Below are 14921 nucleotides of genomic sequence, written 5' to 3' on the forward strand. Positions count from 1 at the left end.
TTTTAATTTTTATAAAATGAACCGAAAAAGAAATGTTAGTTACATTAAGCCTGAAGACCCACATTTTTTGAAAATTCTGAAGAAGGAAGCTGGATACGACAATTCTAATCATAAATTCGACAAACTTCATAATGCTGAGGAGGATTTCGTAGATGATGAAGATAGTGAATTACCACAAGTAGTGGTACTTAAGAAAGGTGATCTGACTGCTGAAGAAGCGGAAGTAGAGCAAGAAAGAATAAAACAAGTGGAATTAGAAACTAAGGCAGACCTTTCCCAGAAAGTTATTTTTAAAGTCAAAACTTCCAATAAACACAATATGGACCAAAAAAAGGTTTTGTCTACCAAAAAGCAATCTAGAGATAAAAACAAACAACTTTTATCTTTCGCTGACGAGGCTGCTTCTGATAGTGATACTTAGGGGACAGCTTGTACTCTGTAATACTAATTGACCATCATTGAATTGCCAGAAGTTGCATGTGATGCAAGCAACTTACACTCATTTATGTACCACAAAAGGCAGACTATAAGGTTTATTAGGTAATTAAATCAAATTACTATGCAATAACAACTTCCAGGTGCTTACATGATTTTTATATTTGAACATTTTAAATTCATTTAAGTACTTGGGTAATTATTTTCCAAGGTTTGATATTATGTAAAATCAGTTTGGAACTTTCCAAGGTCCGTTCCTCAAAAGCCTGATAGAATAGATGGTGCTGTCCATGCCCTTCCAAGAAAATAGGATTTTACAATAAATAAATCTAGTATAAAAACAGCAAATGACGTGAACGTCAGGATGGCCGGTGAGGTCCTGGAAAACTGATGAAATATCTTCCAAATAATTGTACCTAAATTGTACTATTTAGTACCTTTATTAAGATAATAGTACCTTGATCAATGAAATAATAATTAAAGAATCTCATACACCGGCCATTCTGACGTCAGGTTCGCCGTTGTGTTTTTGTACCTGGCTTATAGCTACGATTATCATTCTAAAAGTTACGTAGATAAATTGTACCTAAATAGTACCTACCGAAACATCCAATGCATAATGAAAATCTCACCAAAATTGCACACAAAATAATATTTGTTTCCGCGCCATACAAATATTTAAGGCTCCCCCACACAGGCGCGAGTGTCCTAAAAACTTTTCTATAATATGGATATCATATCATCAGATGAAGAATGCTTATAACAGTAGCAATGGAAGATGCGTGGAATTACCGCAATCCACATTAGCAAAACCCTAGACTTGGAATGTCATTCTAAACAATTTTCCGCACTCTCTCGTAAGAAATATCTTACGATGAAAACGCAGCTATGTGCAAGAAATCGGGATGCATTATCGCAATAACGCATGCGATATTATCGATCTATAATAACGCGCCTGTGTGGGGGAGCCTTAAATATTTGTATGGCGCGGAAACAAATATTATTTTGTGTGCAATTTTGGTGAGATTTTCAATGCATTGGATGTTTCGGTAGGTACTATTTAGGTACAATTTATCTACGTAACTTTTAGAATGATAATCGTAGCTATAAGCCAGGTACAAAAACAACGGCGAACCTGACGTCAGAATGGCCGGTGTATGAGATTCTTTAATTATTATTTAATTGATCAAGGTACTAATCATCTTAATAAAGGTACTAAATAGTACAATTTAGGTACAATTATTTGGAAGATATTTCATCAGTTTTCCAGGACCTCACTGGCTATCCTGACGTTCACTGACACTTTCTGGCAGTGTTTTAGGTTTCTAAAAAGCCTAAATAATCACTAGGCTTTCTCCTGCACAAAACTCCAATGTAACAAAAATATCTATGACTTTCCTTTCTTTGTATCTATAATATGCTTCTGTTCACGTCGCTGCCACGCGCACCGCCGCAAATTTCATTCCCGCAGACGTAAATAACTGATGAACCTGGAATTACTCATTATGTTTTATTTATCTATTTTATTATTATTATTTTTTTTTTTTTTAAATAGATATAGCGAGCAAGCGAGCAGGCGGGTCACCTGATGTTAAGTGATTACCACCGCCCATGAACATTTGCAGCACCAGAGGAGCCGCCGATGCGTTGCCGGCCTTTTAGGAATTTGTTGGTCCGCCCCTTGAATAACCCCATGTTATAATCTAGAGGGAACACCGCCGATGGGAGTTGGTTCCACAGTTTGCACGTGCGTGGAAAGAAGGATCTGGCGCAGCGGACGGTCGAAGTGCACCAGACACCCAGATGGTGAGGGTGAAATTCCTTACGGTGGCGCGCGGTGCGGTTGTAGAAAAAAGAGGGTGGAATGAGGTCAAAAAGCTCTTCAGAGCACTCCCCATTATACAGGCGATAGAACACGCATAGAGAGCTAACGTCTCTGCGGTGCTCCAGGCTTTCCAACGAGCCGGTTAGTTTGGGATCGTCCACAAGTCGAACAGCCCGCCTTTGGATCCGATCAAATGGAAGGAGTTGGTACTGGGGTGCTCCAGCCCAAAGGTGGGAGCAGTACTCCATGTGAGGGCGGACTTGCGCCTTATAGAGTACCTTTTAACATGGTAAATAGCCTTTATTATTATGGGCTCATTTTTCAATTGTTTATTTATAAGAACTTAGAAATAAATTTAGAAAGAAACACTGTTTATTTTTATTTTTTTATTCAGCAGATTCCTTAAACCATTAGGAAGTATAACCTAGTTTCTTATTATATTATTCTACAGTGGTATGTTGTTTTGCCATGTATGTTTTATCCCATTGTTACATTCTTTCCACCATCTTCCACACTGCGGCGTTTTTTCGGTTTAGATCTTGTCCCATTTGACATTGCTATCTGTTCATTTGTGTAGAAAGTGTGTACAATATCTGCATCATTCTCGTATTCAAGAAGTTTCCTAAGTAAAAACTTTCTTTCATCTTTTACAATTTGAATGTTTTCTTGAATCTTGGCAACTTCATCACACAGGGCTGCATTTTCCTAAAACAGAAAATGTCATCAATTTCAGTATTTATCAATCATGTAGGGCTATTAGCATGATTTTAGAGGCTAATACTGGAATAGCATAGAATAAAAATCACATTTTTGTTTATATACATCCATATTATAGTTTGAAGCCTACAAATTCCAATAATATTATGCATCACAAGGTGATGCCTGCAACTTCATTAAAACATGGATTTAGATTTTTTTAATCCTGTGGGCTGTTTTTCCAGGTTAAAAAATTTTTTTTACAAAAAAAATAAAAACCGACTTCGTTACACAAACACTAAAAATTGAAAAATAATTTAATTTATTACCGAATATATTATGTATACAAGAGTTCATACAGTTCCATAATAATACTTTTTGGTGCCGGTGCCAATTAGCTTTAGCTGCGCGAATCGTCTAGACTTCATATTTTTATGGGACTCCACAATGGCACCTCATTGGCACCGACCCCAAAAAATATTATTATGGAACTATATTAACTCTTGTATACATAATATATTCGGTAATAAATTAAATTATTTTTCAATTTTTAGTGTTTGTGTAACGAAGTCGGTTTTTATTTTTTTTGTAAAAAATTTTTATTTCACAATTTTTAGTGGCCCCATGGAATTATGCTATGACTGGTTAAAAATCTACTGTTTACTAAGCTATTACACTTATCGCGAGCAATTTACTCTTATCCGTTTAGGAAGTTCCAGTATCTATCTTCGAAGATGTTCATCAGATCTTCACCAAATTGAAATGGGACCAACTTTGAAGTATACCCTTTCAAACAAAAAAAGAATTTTCAAAATCGGTCCAGGCGTTTTCGAGTAATCAGGGAACATACATAAAAAATAAAAAAAAGATTCCGACGAATTGAGAACCTCCTCCTTTTTTTGAAGTCGGTTAAAAATGTAACTTATTTCTGTCCCAACAAGAAAGTACCTGTGACTTTGTCCATGTGGATTTTGTTTTTTTTAACTATGATTTTCCGAATAAAAAGTGGCATGTTTATCTCCGGGATACCTATAAACTACCTCTACACTATATTAATCTATGCTCTACACTTTTCGTCAAAATCGTTTGAACAGAATATGGGCGTGAAAAGGTGATGACATATTATTACAGTACCTACGCGGCAGAAAATAATGTACATCGACCTTTATAAAGAGATAGCGGTGTCGTAGAGCATTGTCTGTCGTTGAGACCGACAAACCGTCACATAGGTATGAGTGACAGAGACAAACAAAACTCTACAAAGCCGAAATCTCACTCTACAGTCTACAGTAACTACGCGGCCAAAAGTGATAAACATCCATCTTTAGAAGGAGACAGCAGATTTGTAGAGCACTGTCTCGGTCGTTAAGACCGACAAAGCGTCATATGGGTATAAGTGACAGAGACCGCTCTACAAAGAAATGTCATTCTAAAGGCCGATGTTCATCACTTTCGGCCGCGTTACGTGTACTGTACAATATTTCTTCTTAGCTACTGTAGTATGGATTAATTAATAGCTGCCGCACACTAGACCACAGCTGGTGGCGACTAGTAAACACTACTGATAAACTGATAACCACCATTGCACTTGCAGTCACTCATGGAGACACGCGACCACCAGCCGTTAGTGCTACACGTCCTACTTCCAGCCTTGAAGGCAACTTAAACTTGAAGGATATGTTTTAAAAATATATTTTGCTTACTATTATCAAACTTTTCACTTTAAATTTCATAAAGTGATATTTTTTACGGTACCGTTTAATATGCTTTTCATTGTGCACTATGTTCATCATTTTATTTTCTTATTTTAAAATTATAACAATTTATATTATTCCGCTACCTATGTTTTATTTTGCTGATATTTATTAATCATTATTTTCGCAAATAATACCATGGCAAAAACCACAGACCAGTATGCTATATACATCCTATCCTACTCTATGCCAGTATGGTAAAAACTCAGAATAAATACCTGGGTAAAAACCACAGACTACATTTTTTAAACTGGTTTTACAGCTCTGGATTCTAACTCTTTTGAGCCTTGGTGTAAAATTGTAAATCGTAGGAGTAAAAAATCTAGACAAAGGAACGTTTGCTTTCTCATTCACACTAAAAAGAGACCACAGATAAAGTCACTGATGTGATAAACAGAGACGCAGCTAACTTATTTTTTGTCCCTTATCGTGTAACCGATTTTTTCAAGGAATACAACTTTAGTTGCAAAACAAACTTTGAGAATTCGTGGCATCATTGTATTTCTCATTAGTTATTTACTTGTTTTCCCATAAAAAACGTTTAATACAAATATTGTTGAGCGGTTTATACAAATATTGACTACTAAACAATGGTAATTGTCGTGTTATTCATCTTTACGTCGTGCTATCGGTATCTCACACGCGGTTACAAAGTACTTTAGTCTAGCTTTTTTAATCAGTCTTACGTTGTAAATCCATTCATCCAAAGGTATGCTGTGGTGTGATGCTGCATCAATGCTTTTTTTTGGGAAGCAGTTGGCAACTCTGATAGTCTGGTCCACAAAGTACTTTTTACCTGGTCTGTGGTGGATCTTCCAGTATATATAATGTACTCTGTGGGTGGATCTATGGTCAACAACCGGCGTCTGCCGTATATTCTGTTTGGTTGTTTTGTTATAATTGTGTGAAACCGAAATAAATAATGTAAAATTTAAAACATGTCTGTAATATCTGATTATAAACATTTTTTCCCAATAGACAGTATTCAAAAAGTATGTGACCTTTTTGAGGAGCAGTTGTGCAGCAATAAGGAACCGGACTTAGCATTGTTTTCTATTATAATTGGAGCTGTTGAAAATAATTTAACAAAAGTTAAAAACAGTGAAAAGGATGTGAATTTGCCCTCAAATAAATTCATTAAAATGACTTTTCCTTCTGTAGAGTGGGACGAAGTGAAAACACTTTATGATCGCTTCGTATGTTTGATGAAAAGCGGCGTCGACGCAAAGTTGTTAAGTGGAGAACTTGCTACGCGTGATTTAGTGAAGAGAGTGGCAGATGTGGTTTGGAACTCCTTGACACGCAGTTATTATAAGGACAGGGCTCACCTACAGTCCATTTACAGCTTTTTAACTGGAAACAAATTGGATTGTTTTGGAGTAGCTTTTGCTGTGACTGCTGGTTGTCAGGTTCTGGGTAAACAAGATGTACACCTAGCGCTCTCAGAAGATCATGCTTGGGTTGTTTTTGGAAAAGATGGATCAAACACGGCTGAAGTAAGATATTACTTAGTAAATAAAAATTGTTCCACATTGAGTAAATTTTTGGCTATGTTTATACTTTAATAGGCTAGATTCTGTGATTAATTTCTAAGTACCGCCATATACGCTTGGTAACCGAACATGAACCAATCCGTGCTTTCGTGATTCCTTTCGTCAAAGGTTGCCTGGAAGAGATCGCTTTAGCGATAAGGCCGCCTTTGCATGCTACAGCTATTAGATTAAGATCCTGTATTGTGTTTTTTCAATGTTTACTTTGTGTTGTGTGCAATAAAGTGTAAAATAAATAAATAAATAAATGTTTTTCTGTTCTGTTCAGTATTCTATTCAACTGAACTGTACTGCAGTCTGTACATCTTGTCTAGTCTGGCTTTGACATTCGCGACGTGAGGAGCGACACTATTTGCTCTTCACCTTTCTATACTCGAATTTTTAATTAAACAACTTTTTTAGATGTTTCCGGTGCTACCAGATTTTTATGAAAAATAATTAATGCTGGGGGCAAAAGATATTAGTATAAATCACCAACTCAGTTGGTACAGTAGCTACGGGTAACTTTAGAAATGTGTCAAACATTGTGAGTCGATAGTTCAATAGAATTAGTAGATTATCCTGCTGTATTTAGTAACATCTAATTACTCAATAAAACACGTAAATCATATCTTTTTCTATATATAAAAATGAATTGCTGAATGTGTTTAGAATTAGTAGATTATCCTGCTGTATTTAGTAACATCTAATTACTCAATAAAACACGTAAATCATATCTTTTTCTATATATAAAAATGAATTGCTGAATGTGTTGCTGATCGCAAATCTCGAGAACAGCTGAACCAATTTCGCTAATTCTTTTTTTATAATATTCCTTGAAGTACGAGGATGTTCTTATGGAGAGAAAAATTTAAAAAATTTGAATCGACTGTTAGGCAGTACGAAGTGCGCCGGGCCAGCTAGTTCTAAATATAATCCCTTTTAAAGCACTATTATACCAATCTTACCCATCTCTAAATACTTATATATTAGTAATTATGTACTAGTTTTATAATGCTTCTTTACTCTGCTTGTGTAAGTTCAATCTAAAATATAGAAGCAGGAACTGGTTCATTGACTCATTCACATGACACAAATGAACCACATACACAGGAGTGGACAAGGCGGATAGAGAGGCGTGAGGGGTGCAACGGATTGACTTGATTTTTTGCATGAATATAGTTACAGATAGGAGAGTGACACAGGCTACTGTTATCCTGGGAAATCAAAGAGCTCCCACAGGCTTTTAAAAATCTACATCCACGCGAACGTAGTCGCGGGTATCAGCTAGTACTATCCTAGGCTATATATTAATTTATTTGGATCAGGTAACATGGCATGGCAAAGGTAACGAAGACAAAAGGGGCCGGTCAGTTGGAGAAGGAGTGCTTGCTCGGTCGTGGCTGTATGTGGCTGGCAAACCTGTTGTGTGCTCTCGTGTAATGGAACTTGCAGCATTAGTGTCATCCATTAATCCCACACTAACACCTACTATTGATGTACATGAAGTAGCCCAGATGCAGCACAGGCTCCTTTGGCTGTTGTTTGATAAAGGTAAATTTTGTGTGTACTTACTGATTAAAAAATCTAAATATATAAAAGGAAACGGTGACTGACTGACTGATCTATCAACATACAGCTCAAAGTAGTGTACAGATCATATAGCTATTATTACGTAGGCATCCAGTAAGAAAGGATTTTTGAAAATTCAACCCCTAAGGGGTTGAAATAGGAGTTTGAAATTTGTGTAGTCCACGCGGACGAGGTCGCGAGCATAAGCTAGTCTAAATATATAAAAGGAAAAGATGACTGGCTAATCTATCAAAGCAAGCTCAAACTACTGGACAGAGCAGGCTGAGCACGCAGATAGCTAGACGCAGACACCCACTAATATAGGATTTCTGAAAATTCAACCCTGCAAGCAGAATTGCAGGCATAAGCCAGTGAAAAATTTAATACATAAAACTGAGGCACTAGTCTTTTCCCTTATCCTTATTGATAAAAAGGCAGCCACATGCCTTTTTGTTATGTACACAATCTAAATAACTAATAACATTGACTAGTAAAAATATGATTGTTACATTTTCCAGGCCATTTAGATGCATATCCTATGGCTTTGGGGAATCTCGGCGATCTGGATGAGTATATGAAGATATCGAATTGCACAGAGGAAGCAGATAATTCCACATTAAAAGATGAAACCGGGGTCACAGAGTCAAATACACCAAGACCAGATTCTGCAGCTTTGTATGTTCAAGCAATTCGCTCTTCTAGAACATATTATGAGGATCGGCATGTGTACCCTTACACTTTTCAGGGTGGCTATTACCACCGACATAAGATGTATAAGGAAGCATTTCATGCCTGGGCCTGTGCTGGTGATGTTATTAGACAGTAAGTAATTAGTTTAATTTAATTCAATCCAGTTTTGTTTTAGGGCGGGCGGCTGCACCAAACGGGCGCAATTTACTTCGCCAATGTCGTGTGGAATTGAAGAGACGCGTTATGAATGGTTGGTTATCCTCTTCTGTAAGGCACTTGCTCCACCACCAACGAGGAAGCGATTAGCTAGCTATCAATTATTGTCTTGTTCAATAAATGATGACAATGAATGACATAGAACATAAGTGTATTTTCCAACGTTGCTGATACGAACCGCTAAGATGTGGAATGCCCTTCCAGCGTCCGTGTTTCCTGCCAAGTATAATTTGATTACCTACATGGCAAGTGTGAATAGGCATCTTCTAGGCAAGCGCGCTCAATAAAAAAACTGCCTAAGCAATACAAAATAAAGTTGCAGCCAGAATCCTGTCTTAAATGAATCAAAGATTCACCCCCATCAATTGATGAAGCTGAATCACTATTCACTATTCACCAACTGGAGATAGACAGTATAGGCCTATCTCTTTCTCTTACCTAGATAAGGAGATAAGGAGATTATACTTATCTCTCAGAAGTGGTCACTTATTAAAATAGATGCCATAGTGTCAAGTTTAAATGTCTGTAATTAATATAATATATGTACATAATAACATTTTCAGTTATAATTATTCAAGAGATGATGAAGAAATATACAAGGAATTTTCTGAAATTGCAAATGAACTTATACCACAATTAATGAAAGCTGAGAGCTCTGGACATTCGGCGAGATCAATTTTAAAGGATCCAGAATGTTTTGCATCCCTTCTTAGGTGAGCTCATAATTTTATTACCTTTTTGACACACCCGGCTCTTACATGTTCCATAGACAAATTACTGTATAAGTTTGTAGTGAGTTTATAGTTAAAATTTGGTTTTTGGTCAATGTTTTACACCAAATATCAAAATTTCAGGTTTAAGACTCATTTAGTCTGTGACACGCGCACAGACAGACAGCCAATTGACATTAGTAAGGTTCCGTTTTTACCCTTTGGGTAGGGTACCCTAAAAACCTAACCCCGCCTGGATAAGGTCGCGAGCATCATCTATTTTGTGTAGAGGTAGCTTGCGTCTCAGGGATGGGCATAGGCTACTTTTTATCCTGGAAAAACAAATAGTTCCCACTGTATTTTTCAAAAATCTAAATCCACACAAACAATGTCGGAGGCATCATTTAGTTCCAAATATCAACAGTGTAATTAATACTTCCAACAATAGAAGTATTTTACCATTTCAGATTTTACGATGGAATTTGTAAATGGGAAGAGGGAAGCCAAACACCCATTCTGCACATAGGATGGGCGAAGCCTCTCGTTAGTACCATATCGAAGTTTGATGCAGAGGTAAGAGCCCAGGTTAATATAGTCTGTAGCCCTGACAACGGCGAGCCAACAGATGAAACCCGCAAATCAGAAAATTCAAGTCAAAAAGAGGACAAGGAGATGGATAATGACCGATGGAACAATAACTCGGAGAATACAGAACTGTCGGTCAGGGAGCAACTGACCGCAGCAGTCAACAGCAGACCTCGGGTGACACTGTATAGTCACAAGATGGCAGCTCTCAAGCCACTGCTGTTGGCCGAGCGCCTCAACACGCACGCATTGCAGTTGCAGCTGACGGCGCAAAGTCAGTTACAAAGGCCTCAGCCGCCGGCTAAGCGGCGTGAGGATGATGAGCCCAATTCCCAAGCGCCGACGGCGCGAGCCAAACGCGCTCGTCGTGAACGTTAAGCACTTCCTGTACAATACGATGTACATATTATGAGATTGTTATTGCCTTGTTGGGCTAGTGGTTAGCTTGTTCGAATGAGGATGTCGATTCCCGGATCGGGACGAAAATATTGTAGGGATTTGATTTTTCAGTCAAGAAATTCTCAGTATTAGCCCGGCGGCGTCATGAAATTGGTGGTATTTCGCTCCTGTGCATCAGAGAGAGATAAACCGTCAGTCCGGCGCGTGATCTCTTTCCGGTCGTATCGGATTGCCGTCCCATCAATCTATGCAAGGAAGGGAATAGAGAGTAGCTATGCCTGTGTTTGCGTACACACTTGTGCACTATAAGAAAATGGCTTTATCTCTGTAGATTGGCTGAAATTCGGTCATTATAATTATTATTACATATAAATAATAAATGTATTATGAAAAGATTAAGAACTTAACTATTTTTTTAGTAGGTATTACTTAATAGTACTTAATACTTAATAGTATATAGGGTATCTTACTATTGTTTCGCTAGTTACTACTTTCTCCGAGATTTGCTTATGCATTTTGACAGGATTGTTCTTTAATGAGAAAATAAACTAAATCAAAGATCGTTGCTGCACCAACGTTCAGTGTCGTGCGCCAAAACTAATTCAGAGGATTAGAGCCATTGTGCTGTCAGCCGGCGTCCGAGGGTGCAATGCAAACAAACTATAAAGCTTAGAGTCCGTTAGGTTCGCCGAGCCGAGGTGAATTTGCCACCTAAGCACGTTTACTATAGAACGGCGGTGTCATCGTAGTGTATCGCAACACTCTGGCATTGGCCGATTGGAACGAGTCTTGGCCTGTTTTTAGGGTTCCGTACCTCAAAATGAAAAACGGAACCTTATAGGATCACTTTGTTGTCTGTCTGTCTGTCAAGAAACCTACAGGGTACTTCTCGTTGACCTAGAATCATGAAATTTGGCAGGTAGGTAGATCTTATAGCTGACATTTGGGGAAAAATCTGAAAACCGTGAATTTAGGGTTAGATCATACAAAAAAAAAATTAAATTGTGGTCATGAACTAATAATTAGTATTTTCAACTTTCGAAGTGAGTGGCTATATCTAGTAGGGTATCATATGAAAGGTCTTCACCTGTACATTCTAAAACTGATTTTTATTTATTTTTATGCATCATAGTTTTTGAATTATCGTGCAAAATGCCGAAAAAATACGACTAGTACGGAACCCTCATTGCGCGAGCCTGACTCGCACTTGGCCGGTTTTTTCACAAGATATGTGCTATGTAGCTATGATGTAAGGAGCCCAAACTCGAATCATTGGCCGAATCCCAGTACTAGAGCCCTACCAATATCGTCTTCTATCGAATCACGAGATTCATGACACGCCACGACACTGCTACAGTAGCCAGCAGGAAAATTGTACATGGACTATTAGAAAGAGGTTTCGGCTTCGTAGAGCGTTTTCTCTGTCACTCATACTTATGTGAGGTTTTATCGGTGTCAACGACAGAAACAACGCTCTACGAAACCTTCTAAAGGTACAATATTTTCTGCCGGCTACTGTACTATACTTACTCATGTCTGTGGTTTGCTTGCACCTTTAGTCGGCAGACTTACTTTCTATAGTTAACTTATGTGGATGTTTACTACAGAAATACTGTTGATTTGTTTGTTTGAAACTGTTGTGAGGTTGTTCTATGAAAATACTAATAAGAATATTAGTATTTTAAAAGATTTCCAGTATTTAAAGTTTTGTAGTTGATATTGTGACTGCTTTAAATTATATGTAGGATGCTAAGAATATTAAGAAAGAGTTAAACTCTTTTGTTTTAATTATTTCCATTTTATAAATAGTCCCATTATCTCTAATATAATAATGGACTACAGACAACCTCGTGAATTATTTGAATTTAGTAAAATTTGTCAAATAACTATTTCATTCGATAAATTAAACCAATTAACCTGTTGCCATGTACAAATTACTTAAATCCTAAAAGGTTATTTAACAGTAGGAATAATTATTAGATTTAATAATATAATATTATGTTAAACTATAGACTAAGTATATTATTGTTTATAGTTGTTGTATTACATTATTTGAATTAGTCTTAGTGTAACATGATAAATTACTATTTTATTACCAGTGTTGACAACTTGAAACACAAAATATGTACCATGGTTGTTGATGATGTTTTATTTGTAAACGTTACAGATATATTTTTATGTTATAATGTGACAAAAAAATCAATCTAAACCAAAATCTTTAGACTATACACTAAAATGTGGCATGTTTTTGTCAGCGCAAACCTGCAAAGTAAAGGCGAAGCTGCCTTTTAGAACAACTGAATCTCAGCTTTATTTACTTTTCTATATATATTTGAAATTACAATGAAAGCAAACACGAAATAGATTGTATCCTATTGCTACGTGTGAAATGGTCCATGCCTACATGACCCGTGCACTGCGTGTTTTATCGATCTGTATTCTATTTTGTGGTAAGAAGTGATACCCGGAGATGATTTCCTTGCCGCGCTAGTTGTTGATCAGTTAAATTTTGCTTCGCGCGCTGTAGGAAAGTACGGTAGTCACCCATGCTCAGACAATCCCCTCCACTGTTTTCCAGAGCTGTTTTTACTTAACTATATGTATTCTGTGTGATTACTATGAGATTTTACATCTGACCAACGTTTATAGAACTCAGGCGAAACAGTAACGTCCTTGTATAATGAACCTAAGGATAATTGATTTAAAGTCAAAAAATTCAGTACCACCGATTTTAATTTCGCAAGGCTTCCGTTTCGAGCGCGGGCTGTAGATGTATGAACAAACTTGAAATTTGAAACAAGGTAGTTAAGGTCCATTTTACTTTAACGCTGAAGCGTTTGGATGCCCGAATTCTATCATCGTTGGTGTGATGTAAAACCTCATACTAAGCACATTGTACGCCCCAACGCTTAGGGAGAACACATACGTGCAGGGAATTACTATTCTGTAGGTAGGTACCACTGTCTGTAAATAAAATGAACGATTTATTAGAACTTTGTTTGAAGCGCCTTCTTAGCGAGTTAAATAATATTGTAGTGCTTATATTATGTAATAATGTTATATTAATTAGAAAGTTAAGCGTGAATATGAACACACTCAATTTTTACAAAACAAATCAAAACCTAAAGCCACGTGGAACCTAATTAAGCGAGTTGCAAATTTCGATACTAACAAGAACAAACATACAGAACTTCTTAAAACAGCGAATGATAATAGTACTGCTGTCAATGCTGTTAATAAATTCTTTGCAAGTATCGGTGAAACCTTAGCCACTAAAGTTAGGACTTTACACAGCAGCAATAATACAATACCAATATCAGACTCTTGTTTCCAACCTGTAGCACAACTTAATTAAATGGTATTGTATAATTGTGATAAAGAAGTAGAGAGGGTTATTCTTGGATTACGCGGTGATTGTGCTACAGGCTGGGATGGCATTTCCTGTACATCACTAAAACAAGCCAGACATATTCTCTCACCCGTTCTTGCGCATATTTTTAATATCTGCTTTCTAAAAGGTATCTTTCCATCTGTTTTTAAAAGGGCTGTTATACATCCTATATATAAAAATGGGGACAGAGGCAATGTCAACAATTATAGACCAATCGCTGTCCTTTCTTCCATATCTAAAGTCTTAGAAAAAATATTAAATAGCCGCCTTGTTCAATACCTTAATAAATACAATGTTCTATCGAATAGCCAATTTGGCTTTCGAAGTGGTAAGTCTACAGAGGACGCTAATTTAGAGTTTAGAAGCTCTATAACAGAAGGTTTAGAAAACAGATATAAAGTTACTGGTATGTTTCTCGATCTATCAAAGGCTTTTGACACTGTCTCTGTCCCTATCCTAATTCGTAGGTTAGAGGAAACTGGTATAAGAGGAGTGGTACTAAACATTTTTAAAGACTATTTGAAAAATCGCACTCAATGTGTGAAAATTGGTGATTGTATAAGCCAATAATAAATATTGACATACGGCGTTCCTCAGAGGAGCGTCCTAGGTCCAACACTCTTCCTCATATACATAATGAATTATGTTCTAGTGTGCGATCACTCTTGTATCAACGTCGGCTGTTGTAGTGTGCGACCACTCTTGATCACGTCGGGGTCACCAATGTACGGGAGCGGTGTGCAGGCTCGACCGTACCAAAGGGGAGATCTCCCACCGAGCGGTTGGTTGTGCTCGGTAGCGCCAGCTGGGCCGACGGTTATGTCTTGAAACTTCTATATATAGTCCCAGGCAGAAAACTCCGTTAGTGCGATTACTATCGGCGGTACATTTGTTCGGGACTACGTCATCGATTGAACAGCGCCATCTAGTTTCTATTGTGGTAACCGCCACAATAATACACTAACCTAGGCTCCACAAATTGACAAATTTGTTGGCCAAGCTAGAAAAATGATATATATATTCAATATGTATGAAAGTCGAAAAACCTCAAGCCTATACTCGACACAAAATCTTTGAAAGTCGTTTATTTTGCTCTGTTACAGTCGATCCTGTTTTATT

General features: G+C 37.2%; 1 protein-coding gene and 2 long non-coding RNA genes across 3 annotated transcripts; 2 read left to right on the forward strand and 1 right to left on the reverse strand.

Annotated features, from left to right (window-relative positions):
• Positions 1–434: 434 nt before the first annotated feature.
• LOC138402623 (uncharacterized) lies at positions 435–2635 on the forward strand. Its single transcript, XR_011236981.1, has 2 exons — positions 435–540; positions 1991–2635. It is a non-coding gene; the product is annotated as an uncharacterized lncRNA (long non-coding RNA).
• A 127-nt stretch (positions 2636–2762) lies between these two features.
• On the reverse strand, positions 2763–4849 carry LOC117984728 (uncharacterized). The gene is made up of 2 exons (XR_011236980.1): positions 4712–4849; positions 2763–2965 (listed from the first exon to the last, which is right to left on the reverse strand). It is a non-coding gene; the product is annotated as an uncharacterized lncRNA (long non-coding RNA).
• Positions 4850–5567: 718 nt separating this feature from the next.
• Mnn1 (menin 1) lies at positions 5568–14443 on the forward strand. The gene is made up of 5 exons (XM_034971370.2): positions 5568–6206; positions 7568–7793; positions 8330–8633; positions 9281–9430; positions 9895–14443. Exons 1-5 carry the CDS (start codon positions 5649–5651, stop codon positions 10388–10390), a joined length of 1734 nt encoding a protein of 577 aa, XP_034827261.1. The 5' UTR covers positions 5568–5648; the 3' UTR covers positions 10391–14443.
• The last annotated feature ends 478 nt before the right edge of the window (positions 14444–14921 follow it).

The sequence above is a fragment of the Maniola hyperantus genome, chromosome 8, assembly GCF_902806685.2.
Source record: "Maniola hyperantus chromosome 8, iAphHyp1.2, whole genome shotgun sequence".
NCBI classification, from domain to species: domain Eukaryota; kingdom Metazoa; phylum Arthropoda; class Insecta; order Lepidoptera; family Nymphalidae; genus Maniola; species Maniola hyperantus.

Bases quoted from the DNA above. Each gene is read 5' to 3' on its own strand.
- Mnn1 (XM_034971370.2), top strand. From the start codon at position 5,649: ATGTCTGTAATATCTGATTATAAACATTTTTTCCCAATAGACAGTATT. The intron at 8,634-9,280 runs GTAAGTAATTAG...TAACATTTTCAG, and splicing joins GCTGGTGATGTTATTAGACA to TTATAATTATTCAAGAGATG. The intron at 9,431-9,894 runs GTGAGCTCATAA...TTACCATTTCAG, and splicing joins TGTTTTGCATCCCTTCTTAG to ATTTTACGATGGAATTTGTA.